At 40.5% G+C, this 12968-nt stretch overlaps 1 protein-coding gene across 2 annotated transcripts; it reads right to left on the bottom strand.

The window, feature by feature from the left end:
- Positions 1 to 8521: 8521 nt before the first annotated feature.
- On the bottom strand, positions 8522 to 11407 carry zgc:153383 (uncharacterized protein LOC751751 homolog). Of its 2 annotated transcripts, none has more exons than XM_051408945.1 (5): positions 11266 to 11407; positions 10757 to 10966; positions 10513 to 10579; positions 9909 to 10006; positions 8522 to 9808 (listed from the first exon to the last, which is right to left on the bottom strand). In XM_051408945.1, exons 1-5 carry the CDS (start codon positions 11332 to 11334, stop codon positions 9596 to 9598), a joined length of 657 nt encoding a protein of 218 aa, XP_051264905.1. In that variant the 5' UTR covers positions 11335 to 11407; the 3' UTR covers positions 8522 to 9595. The 2 variants fall into 2 exon arrangements, with proteins under 2 accessions (XP_051264905.1, XP_051264906.1); XM_051408946.1 differs by having other exon boundaries at positions 10763 to 10966.
- Between the last annotated feature and the right edge of the window lie 1561 nt (positions 11408 to 12968).

Genomic DNA, 12968 nt, shown 5'->3' with positions numbered 1-12968 from the left:
CAGCATCTTAAATACCTGAGCTCATGTTCTCCTTTCAAGATTAGTCTAACTGTCTAACAATAGAAATGAATGAGTTTCACAATGAGTGATTGTGCTGTGCCTTCTGCACTCACTCCAGAGGCTCATAGATAATGCATATTATATATATAATATTTATTATGCCCTTTTTTGCTCCTGGTATTAACATTATGTCTGTTGTTGAGTTTAAAGCTGCTCTAATCTTGTATTAAAACATGTTGAAAGGGGCTGCTTATAGTAACGCAAACAACAGAGAATTATGACCCAACTTTGCAGTTTCCTTCTGCTCTCTGGAGTGTTTTCACATCTTTTAGTTCATTGCTTTGGTTTTGGAGCCTACAACTTTACTGTCTTGGTTTAATCTCGTCACTCTCAGCTGCATCATTTCCAGTCACAACAGGCAGCCGTTTTCAGCAAACCCATTGCACACTACCTGCATGGCACCAAACAGCGAACAGGCAAGGTTTGCGACCAGCTGTTGAACATAGTTGATCACTTACAGGCTAAAGAGACAGATATTAACCATCAAACCAAAAGCAGAGTTAAAAGGGCTGGAATTTGTCAGTTGACCCGAATCACGACTCTAAATGAATGCTAATGTTGCTCCATGTCTGCTGGACGTGCAAATTGGTGACTGTTTGCTAGCAGCACGAGTTTCACTTGAGTGCTGTATGATGCCATAAAAGGGAGAGAGAGTACGTTGCTCTGACACAACTAATTTGCTTAGGGCCACTGTGCTTTACATAGTTTGTGCCATTCTTTTTCATTCACATTTAAGTTTAGTCAAAAATGAACAGATTTGCCTACAACAATTGAAACAGGCCCCGCCCCAAAGCAAATTCAAATGACCGTAAATATGGTGTCACGACCATCAAATGAGGGCAACTGTAAAGCAGAAGTCTGTCTATTATCAGAACTACTTTTCTATGTTCTTGTTTTCTGTGAATGATTAAACCACGACTGTCTCAAAAACTACAGTACCTATTCTGTTATTTCTGTCACAGACTGCCACAAGCTGGACTATTTCTCAATGACTCAGAAGGGGGCTGACATATTTACTGCTTCCTTGTTTCAAACCCCTGTTCACGCCGTTCATTGTATATCAGATGTGAGAACATGAGTGACAGACACTGGGGGACTGCTCTTTACAGAGGAAAGTACCTAAAGTATACATCTGGACCTCAGTGTCCTTTGCAGCTCAACACTCCACCCATACAGGCACATTACTCTGCAGAGGATGTTTCACTACCGTTTTGCTCTGACCAACAGTTACATAAGCCATTCTGAAAAAAGGGAGCGGGCCTCCACCCTGCAAAACAAAACACCAGTCAAACTTTCTCAAACAATGTCAAAAGGCCAAATTAATCAGACCCGCTGCTACTTGTTCCAAGTGGAAACGACGTGTGTTTATGGTCATTTTACATACTTTTGCATTTTGTAGCTGTATTATGTGTCTTTTTCGTCGTTTTGTGTCTCTTTGTGATTCCTTTTCATCTCTCTTTGGTCATTTTGCAACTCATAGTTGTTTTATGTGTCTTTGGTGTTGTGTTGTGTCTCTTTATTGTCATTTTTAATCTCTTTGTGGTCATTTTGCATGGCTACCCTCCTGGACCGACCCCTCATTTAAATTCATTCTCTTTCCATTTGACTGATAGAAGTACATAAAAAGTGTGAAATTACAGTTTTTCTTATTTGCCTAAACACATAAGAAGTTAAAACGTTTTCAAAACAGTTCACACACAAGCCTAAACTGAAAGTTGGCCAGAATTCTGTTTGCAAAATGCAAACAACAAAACCAAATATGTCCATTAAACAACATAACTTGAGGTCATTATCAGTCTGTTATTGATATAGAGTATGTATATCAAAATAAATCAGGTCAGTTCCTCACAGGGACTTTTCACAAACTGCCTGCATCCATCAGTCGTGACTCATGTCCAGATGAGAAGAAAGGTAGTGATCAAGGGCTCGCTGACTCCACTAGTCGATGGTTGACGGGAGCTTGAGTCAGAATGTTTTTGAAAATCAGAGAAAACACTGATAAGGGTGAGATACCGTCAGGTGCCTCTTTTGAAGAAAGAACTGAACTGACTCATACAGTACACTGACCTTGTGGACATGTTTTTCTTCAGGTTTTCACTGTCCATATACAATGTGCACAGAGATTTAATTTTCATTTCATTCTATTTTCTAGCAGGAAAACCATCCCCAGCTGTGGGCCTGACTCAGTTTAAAAACAGGTTTAATAAACTGAGTCAGGCCCACAGATTTTCTGCTGTCCCACACAGTGAGGACAAAGAGCGATAGAATAGCATAAAGACAAGAAGGGCTAAAAAATAACACCAAAAGTGAATACTCAATTAAAAGTATAAAGTGTTTGACAGAAAACAGCAAAAACAGAAAATGTATACAGAGACAGGCTGCAGAGAATTTCAAGGGCAGTTACAGCCTGGCATCGAGAGACTAATTTGCATCTGCCAGAGCAAAAGAAACATCAGGAGCTCAAAACATTCTTAACTACAGTGAGGGTCTTGTTGGCCAAAACTATGCGAGACATGGACAAAAATCTTCCTGTGCATTTAAAAACACAGTGTGTGTTTTGCAGTGTAAGGGGAGAGTGATTGAATACATGTTGGAAAAAGTTGCAAAGTGCGTATGTGAACTTGAGCTTGCCAGAATTAGCTGTGGCTGGGGTTAATTTCAAGGCCTGAAAGCCCCCTTTTTCATCTGCATTTAATTTCCCCTTTTTTTTCTAACAAACAGCAGGTCAATCAATCAGCAGCTGCTGCAGTATAGGTGGCGTAGGTTCACAGGCCATATTGTCTTGGCATTGTTGTCACTGTAGCAGCCACCTGTACTAGCAAACTTGCAGCAGAGATAGGAGGCAGCTAGTGCCAGGGACTTTCCACAACCCAGTGTGTGTGTGCGTGTCTTTTGACAGTCAAGTGCAAGTTTCTGCATTTGGGCGTGTGCATGTGTGTTTGGGTGTGTAAAGGGCACTGTGTGCAGACAGACAGAGTGAGCGGAGTGTGAGCTGCGAGTGTGAGAACATATGCAGAAGAGCTTTAGCAGTAATGTAACAGAGATTATGATCATGCACATAGAATGCATGTGCCTGTGTGTGTTTGAGGGGATATCAAGGGATTGGATGATTATTTAGGATTATTTTACTGATGTTTTAATGAGAGGTATGAGTATATTCAGAAAATCACCACACTATCATCATGTAGCATGCAATCCTAAAGAAAAAGAACTTAATGCTCCACAGCAAAGCAACCCACAAACTACCATCTGACATATTCTACTCAACTTTACCCCCAAAGGGATGTGGTAATAAAACAGTGTGTTATCACTATAATGCCAATGCCTGTCATTCCAGTTGGCCTTAGAGTCTTTGTCTCGGTGTAAACGGGCTGTCTGTGTTTTTAAGCTGTAGCCCACGGAAGAAGCAAAGGCTAAGGGGGTGAGACAGGAGACCAAGCAGTGCTGGAAATCCCCTTCCCTCAGCAGACCTGCCTCGTCGTAGACACACAGGGCCCTGCTGAGGCCCACATCAAAGGGGCTGCTGCTGTTCTCATCATCCTCCCTCCTTCTGTCTTTCTATATGTCTCACTGTCCTTCTGTGTCTTTACCCCCTCACCTCTGTCTCTGTTTCCATTTTTATACAGATCTCTTTTACCATTGAGGAGCAGCTGTACTGATGTTTTATAAAGTGAATCTTGAGGAAATTCGATTGTAGAGATATAACACCTTATCTAGTACCTCTCTGGGTTATGACACAAAAAATCCCCATGCAGTTACTAGACCGTTGTGCAGGGCATCTTTCATCTGCAGCAAACACTGTACCATGGTTAAATATTTGTAATTGTTGTAATTGTGGGTGACTAAACAGCATGCGGCCCTGATGAATAACCGAGATGCATCAGCACATATGGCAGTCAGGTGTGGTGTAGTACATTTTTAGGAGGTGGTTAGACTTGTGTGCCACCTTGTAGTAAAACAGAAGTGAAAATGCTTGCTAAACTGGTCTCCCCACAACGCTAAAAACACCTCCCTGCCCCCACTCCCCACCACTCAAAGCTCACAAAAATGTCAGGTATGTTTGAAGCAGCAGAACAGCTCAAGGCCGACGCGTGGACACACGCAGGCGGGGGATCGACACACGATCGTTGAAGTTTGGGACGGACCCTTTACTGCACATGTGGACGCACACCACACACACACACACACACACACACTCACACACACTCGTCTCACTCACACCAGTAAACACTAAGTCACAAGGAATGGCATTGTGAATTCTCAACTCTGGATTTTCCCTCTTAATCACAGATTGCCTGATGACTGCTGTGTGTCTCATGCCTCCCTGAAGGAAACTGCTAATGTAGATACTTGGTTTCCTCTCTGCTGCACCACTGCAGACGGCTGGTGCCATACACCAATGAAGGACACTCAGTCAAACCTGTTATTCCTCAAATTCTAACAGAAAAAAATCAACATGCACTTCATTACATGATAATCCAAATAACATTGTTTTATGATTTTATAAGGATTTTTTTTTTTTTTATCATTATGTGCTTTACTCCACACTTCCTGTGACACTGTCAGAATTTTTTTAAAAACTTTTCCTAAACTCGTCAACAGACTTGGTTCAAAATGACTCTATTTACATTCATTGTTTGAACTTGAATGGCGCCACTGGCCCATAGTAACCCCAGCTGGTCTCTCCTGTTAAATCTAGTGCTACCCTCTAGTGGACTCACTAGGGATAGCAGAACTATGCCTGTTTGAATATCTTTTCTCAACCAACCAAAACAGACTCTGGAGAGTAACTTAAAAAGAAGAAGTGGGCATAATGGCTAGATAGTATTATAAAAATATGAATCCCTGCCACAAACTGAACAGCTGTATATAAATTACTGTATAGGTATATTTGGGGCACAGCTAACTCCCTAGCAGTGTCTCCACTGTCCCATGCCTAATTACGAAGGTAATAACCCTCCAGTGCCTGAAATGGGCTGGTACTGAGTACTGGCACTTCTTATTTTTTGTCCCCTTTTGCACCACTAAACACTAGTCAAACGCCTGATTTTTTTTTTCTGACTGGCATTCTGCCAATATCCGACCTACCCTGCCTCTAATTGGCAAGTGTTTGTTGCCTTCGTTCTAGAAAAAAATGACAGTCAGAGGCAGGGAAAGTAAATCTAGCTTAAAGTTGAGAAAACAGCGCTGAAAATTGATTTTAAAAAAAGCAAAAGGATTAGGGTGAGGGTATGTTGTGATTAGGGTTAGGGGTAGGTTTGCACTGAATTAGGGTACTGGTACCTTTCTTGGTCCAATTCAGGCAATGAACCCTTCCAGGCTTTCTAAGTTATTAATCCTGCATATTTTACAGTCTATTGAATGTGGATGCAGTCAATACTTTTTGGGCTGACACAGCTGAAATCAATGTAAAACAGCTGCTACGATTTAGTTCATGATTTGGTTGAGATTTGGTTCGTGACATAGATCTGCCTGCTGGCAAGCAGCGAAGGCAAATGTTCAGGCCGTCAGTTTACTTTGGTGCACAGGACATCCGAAAGACAGATAGATAGAGAGAGAGAGAGAGAGAGAGAGAGAGAGAGAGAGAGAGAGAGAGAGAGAGAGAGAGAGAGAGAAATATAAAAAACAAAGCAGTGATAGAGTATGTGCAAACTGTAGAGGTGAAAGTGAACTCCTCTCCAAGCTGCAAAAGAAAAAAATCCTTTGATGGGCCTAAGCCTGACTCTCACCATTACAGTCAATCACTACCATTTTAAGGATGTGTAAAATCAGATAAGGTAGAGTAAAAACACAAAGATTATTCACAGATAATTTATATATAGGACAACTTTTTTTTTAACTTAAAGCAAATTTCCAAACCCACATTCTTCCGAAATAAATTCCGCCATGTCAGCAGGATTATTTCAGGAAGTTCTCAGTCTATCCTTTATTTTTTTTTAATAGTGATGACTGTTGTGGTAAATATATAAATCACAAAGCAACATTTGCTGAAGACAGTGCCAGTCAGATCAGTCACATGGTGGTCTGGTGCAACAGATGTTTTTTTTTTAGGTCTAAATGTATTCAAATCAAAGAAATGACCGTCCAGTCACCATTAGACTCATGATCAGCCACAGCCCAAGAAAAGGTCAGTTAACCCTGTGTATAGATTAAAACAGTTAATTTAGTTAAAACTAAATCTTAAACAGTTAACTGATACCTTACATATATCAGATTTTAGGATCATACAACTCTTGAAAAATCGATATTGTATGCCATCAGAAACACAAATCCGACCTGAGGATTTAAGTATGTACATAACAGACCCAAAATCATAAAAATAAATAATAAAGATAAAAACAGCCAAGAGCAGCTTTTGAAGGATCCAACAAGTCTATTTTCAATTACAGCATGTTTGGAAGAACGCTGACTTGGCCTCGCCTTGAGGCTCACATCTCAACTGCTACTAACTACTTACAAAAATATTCATCTAGATCTGGAAGCATAATTAAAAAATCTGCCCTGATTCTGCATTTCTGAATTATGTATAGCAGCATGAGGAATTATTGGCAGGGTCTCATGGCTCTGTACTTGGATGTGCAAGCTGTTAGTGGGTGGTATTGTCTGTCAGTCTGGATGTCGTATGAGGCTGCCTTGTGTGGTCTGGTGGTGGCATGGATTGACTTCACCAAGTGACTATTAGAGATGAGCTGTCCCATCATGTCATCACCATAATGACATGGTGCGACATGTACGCGGCCACCAAATGGAGCATCGTCCAGCTGCAGGCCTTGCTTTAATCTCTCGTTCTTGAGTTTGCATAATTTGAAAGGCACTGCGTGTCCAAATATACAACTTCCAGAAAGTGGAGGATTTTGTAATCATAACACTCACAAACATTTCCATCATTACTCCATTAGCATGTGATTAACTACAGAAATACTGACAAACTGGTTTATTTTGTGTTGTTTCAAGCACTTATTCCTTTGAAAATATCACAAAATTGCGTAAAACCACACAAGTGTAGATTTTGTGTTGAAGAAAATGAGAAAACAATGATGCTGGGACTTGACAACAAACTAAATTACTTGCAGAATTCTGGCACAGTAATCAGGAACAAAGACACAGCCCAAATAAAGAATAAATATCTATTGTACTACAAATATCCAAAGATAAAATTATCCACATTGTCACAAGTTATTTTTGACCATTGAAACAGTAGTTTGACTAAATAATCTTAAATCAAAGTCTGCCTGCTAATGTATTCCAGAGCTTTCAACTGCAAACTGCTTACACTGATATAATATGTAGTTAAAAAAGCTAGTAAGAGTACCTTGAGTTAAAAGAAAAGAATGATTCAAGCTTAGCTTACACTGAGAGTTAGTTGAGTAGATTGACAGACACTAAATATGTTGTCAGATCCAGTAGCTGTATAGTTAGTTAGTTTAGCATATAGATTAGAAACAGGGTGAAGAAGCTTGCCTGACTATGAAGACAAAACCTGAAATAGTTTGCTTTTTTACAGCAGAGTTTTAGTAGTGGTGGTAGGGAATGCTGTTATGTTCTGACAGAGCTAGGTTAGCTTTTTCCCTGTTTCCAGTTTTTATGCTAAGCTAATACATTCTGGCTGTAGCTTCATATTGGCCATACAGGGGTGACACTGGTATCAATCTTCTCATCTAACTCTCAGCAAGAAAGCGAAATGAACATATTTCCCCCAAATTTCAAGCTATCAGATTAAAACAGCTGAGAGAAATCTATACTTTTTTTAGAATGAGGTAATTTTTTATTCTAATGCAGCAATTTGCTTCATTCTCATTGCACTGACAAAACAAAACATGTATAATTGTACACAATTATTTTTTTTAAGATTGGGATTTTTGCAGTGTGCAAATCTTTAAAACAACCAATGTGATATCTGACGTCACAATAAAAATGGAGGCATTGTAGGGAGATGTATTGTACTATGAAACAAAAAAACCTATTCATGTTGCTGTAACAAATGAAATGCAGTAACAGTAGTTTATGACCGAGCCAACGTCTTAGTGATTACATGCATTCCACTATCTAACCTTCCAGCCATTCCTTTGCATGAGGCAGTGATTTCATTCTGAGTATGGCATGTCTGACTGTTGTGGGAGTCCGAAGCGTTGAGGCGGTGTGACTGCTGTGGAGGTCGTTCAGGACCACAGAAACCCACTCTGACCTGAGAAAGGACACATTGTGCAGCGGGGTGGACAAGGTCTCTGACCTCAGGGCAGTCTGCGTGCACAACAACACAAGGCTCTTTGTTGCCAGTGACAAAGACGACCCCTCACGTCACTCACACTGTAGCACCACTGTGAGTCCTTCAACGAGCAGACAGAAAGGCACAACATTGACTTAGCAAAATAATAAAGATTTTACACTTGTTCAACCCGTTAGAAACCAGTTTGAAATGTTGATAAAATAATATTTTGACAAAGGGACAAAGAGACAAGTATAAAAGTCAGACGATAATTATGATTTTATTAACAGTTAATTACAGTGTTACTAAATCAATAGAAAACAATCCTTAAATTAAGTGCTTGTGAGTTCAATTAAATAAATACATAAATATCAAAAGTTGTACTAAAAACCGTTAAAAATGTAAGTTTACAAGTCTTTATACAGACTTAGTGTAACAATGCTCCCTGCCATTATCAAAGGCATATACACCACATCTACTATGCTTATGTCCACAGTAGATAAGGCAGATAATAAGAGCAACACAGGACACCTAAACCCGTTTTCATTGGTTTTTTTGACAAAATGTCAGTCAGGTGGTCCACAGATGATTTCATAACCAAGGCTTAATCAGCTCAGTGCTTCCCCACAGACACTGAGTGCAATGCGAGCTTAATAAGCATTAATACAAAAACACATGGAGCAAATGAACAGGTGAGGGAGTGTTAAAATAGCCAGCTCTTTGGTGCAGCCAGGTGTATCAAGAATGCACCAGTTTGACCAGATGTGGACGAGAACAGCTGTTGTACATCATCCGTCAAATATTTGAAATCAATCAGTTGACCAGTCAATCATTTTCAAATATATGCACTGTCCAGATCTGTCACTGACTTGGCTGTATTGGTGATTTAGGCACAGTGTCTGGTCTGTCAGAGGCACAGGGGAGCAACATTTAACCTTCACTCCATAGCAGTCGTTCAGATTCGGGAGGCTGCTGTGGCAACTGATAAAAGGATGGATAAAGGACGCGCTAATTACTTCAACTAGACTATGCATTCGCAGATAATAATGTAACATTTTCTGTGTCATTGTTGTATGTTTGTATGTTTTTCATGACACCTGTCATCCAAATATGTTGCTCCATTATCAGCAGTTACTTTATCAGTTGCTACACTGTTGCAAAGGGACACTTAGTAACCAGAGGAGTCATTCCACCACTACTGCTCTTTGCCAAACAACCACAATACAGCAGCACTGCCCATCTAAAGCTGTGTCGTACACAAATCAAACGGTGCTTGGTGAAACAAGACGCGGTTCCTTCTTTAACAACAACACATTTCTAGGGATAGGGTTAGGTTGCCGTGACAATCGCAGGGACTATTATGGTGCTTGATGGAGCCTGGTTTTCATTCTCAACCTGATAGATCACATCAGGGCGAGCAGCGGCCACCTCCAGCGCGTCTGCCACGGTGATCGCTTCGTCTTCATCTCCCTGGGCCTGTAGCTGGTCAAAGGATCGTTCTGCTTCCTCCGACAGGCGGTTTTCCTCTTTCTCTTCCTCCCTCTGACACGCAGACGCCACAAGGAATAACATCAGCTGGTATACCGCATACAAAAATCACAATAACATGGTTTCATAACTACAGAAGCTCAGCGCAACGTACCTCTTTCTTCATCCTGTAGTATTCATCGATAGCGTACTGATATTTGGCTGACGTTATCCCAAAGAGGGAGGCCATCCTCTCCCCCAGGTAGTCACAGGCTGGAAAAGAATTAGAAACAAATAAATGTGCAAACAATAAAATACAAGTGAAATATCCTTAGCTAAGGAACAGCAGTACGCTGTTTGGACTAATCAATGACAACATCTCCAGTTTACATTATGAATGAAACTCAATATTTCTGTGATTTTAGTACCATTTCATCTTTTTAAGACATTACATCCTCTGCTAACCTCACAAATCCTGGGTTGTCAGCAGCATTAATTATTCAGATTTGTCTAAATTTAGACAGAGTTTTCCTAAATAGAGTCCACAGATTCATCATAATATTTAATTTTAAAAACACCGGGAAAAATTCTTGCAACGTTTTTAAAAACAATCTACATTTCAGCATTGATGTAAGGAATGTGTGCGTAAGTGTTCAGAGACAAGGTTCCTGTATCACAAAGCAAGTTCAACTTCGTCTGACTCTTGCAACAGATCATGTTGCTTCATGATACAGGCCCACTGTCCCTCAGGTTGTCAATAATGATGTTAATGAACAAACCTGAGATGGTGGACGTGGCCGCTCTCCACATGTGAAACCAGAAGTATGGACCCCAGGTCAGCTTAGACTGCAACACACAAACATACAAGAGGACACTGTTAAATGTGTACAGCGCTATATGTACGTCTCCTATCCCTCCTTATTTGAAACACAAATCCCCTCTCCCTCCATCATGCTCTCTTGTCCTCATTTAGCTCCTTGTACCCTCACACATAAATCCCCCGTCCCTCCGGCGTTTCCTCACCCTCACCGCATCGACTGGGGAGGACAGCAGGTCTTTCCTCTCCGGCTCCTTGTCCTCTCCCTCCTCCTCGTCCGTGCTGTACTCCTCCATGGTCTCCCCGCTGGAGAAATGGATAATCCTGCGAGGAGCCTTCTCCCTCTGCTGCTGCTCCTCTCTCTTGTCCAGCTCCCCCAGCTCCACACTCTCAAAGTCTTTACCCGGGCTCTGAGTCTGGGAAGACATCACAAGCAAACATTAAGACAGTGTGTGTGTGTGTGTGTGTGTGTGTGTGTGTGTGTGTGTGAATGTATTTCATAAGGGAGTCAGTCAATGCAGCCTTAAGGTGGGGTAAAACCTGTGTGAAAAATATCTCTAGTGCAATATCAGGAGCAACCACAGCGACATGACACAGCTGACAGTGACAACAAGCTACAGGCACTGGGCGACATCATTAGCCCCATAAACAGAGCGGGTTAGCGTTCACTATGGTCATTATAAAGAGGTTGTAACAGAGACAGCACTGCACCGACCTGCTCCACGTCCATGGTCTGTCCTACCGACACATTAACGGTAGTGAGATACAGCGATATATCGGCCATTGTTGCCGTCTTCTTTGTATCTCTGGATGCTGCGCCCACCTCAACGCGTCCCCTCCGCACGGTCAGAGCCGGAAGTGCCGTGCACCCCCCCCCTCCTCCCGCCCGTACGTAACGTCCACAGATAGCCTATAGTTACATTACAGTGTACAGTACAGAGCTCATAACGCTACATTTGAGTCTAATATTACTCTTTATTTTTTCAAACGGTATTATTTTAGTAGGCTACATTTCACATTTTGTTTTATTGACTACGTCTCCCTCATAGGTCTACTGTTTATGTTTCATATTATGGAAAAATAAAAAGCTTACATATGTTTTACTGTACAAATTGTTATTTGGTGAGTCCTCGTTAAAATGTTATTTTTTTAAACTAAGACAAAAGAATATTTGTTGTTTAAAAAAAAGGGGGAAAAAAAGCCAAATTTAACAATTGAAACTACAGTTTATCCGAAGTCTTTCTCAATATCGAATTATACTGTGTCTGTATTAGTGTTTTGATTTTATTGCCATTATGCTTTTAGTACAATATGAATTGTACAAAACCTACAAGTGTGGAAAATACATGTAGTCCTTTTTCACAGAATAGACCTTTTTTTTTTTTTTTACAGCAGCCATTTTGACATATTAGGACAAACACAGGTGTTACCAATGATATTAATAATGTTCTGTCCCATTCATGTCAGACAGAGTCTGCTATTGTGCATGTTGGCTCACTGGTAAGGCTCTGCTACACTAAATGGAAGTGAACCTTAATTAGTGTCAGCAGTAACACCTGTGTTTACCCTACTAATTGTCAAAATGGCTGCTATGAAAAAGATCTATACATGTTCACATGTCATCGTAGGAAAAGCCCAGGTGTTAGTGATAACATTAACAGTGACTGAATGCAGCTGCTTTGGAGTCGGGTACTGTGCATGTTGGCTCACTGTCACTGTGGGTCAGCTTGGCACGGGTCCAGGGGCCCAAAATCTCTGTTTCTGTTTAAAGTGAGGATATTTACATTTCTTGTTGGAAAGTAACAGGTTACTTTTCATCTTGATCCTGCAACATTCAGTATTTATTTGCTGATGGTAAGTCTGATCTGATAGTTACTCAATGGGCACTGGTAGACCACTGGGGGCCTGTTACATGTCTGTGCACATGCTCTCATAATCCATCCATGGTTTCAGCATTACAGTAGTGGAACATGAGAGCAATTTTACTCATGTAATGTAATTAAATACCGTTTTGAGTTAGTCTATTGTGCTTGAGTATTTCCATTTTGTGCAATTGTATACATCTACTCCACCAGAGGGAGATATTGTTAAAACTACTGCTTATGAATATTTCAGTTTTGTTTTTGCACAAATAAACTTGTTTCAAGAATTTTCTGAAATACTTTTACTTTTATATACATTTAGAGTGGCAGTATAGCCATATTCTGTCTTGTTTCAAAATGCACCAATTTATATATCCAGAATATTTTATAAACTATTTAATGTAAAATAAAGGTTTCAGGACTTAATTACTGACAGAAATGCCTTCACAAGGCAGAGGGTTTTTGCAGATTAAACACCACTTTTTGGTAAAGCAGTTGTTAAAATCGGTTTCACTTCATAATAATCCTACAATCTATATTTATTACTGCAGCTGCT

This window comes from Dicentrarchus labrax, unplaced genomic scaffold, assembly GCF_905237075.1.
Source record: "Dicentrarchus labrax unplaced genomic scaffold, dlabrax2021, whole genome shotgun sequence".
In the NCBI taxonomy this organism is placed as follows: Eukaryota; Metazoa; Chordata; class Actinopteri; family Moronidae; genus Dicentrarchus; species Dicentrarchus labrax.
Note: the sequence above shows the minus strand (reverse complement) of the source record. Positions and strands in the feature narration are given on the sequence as shown.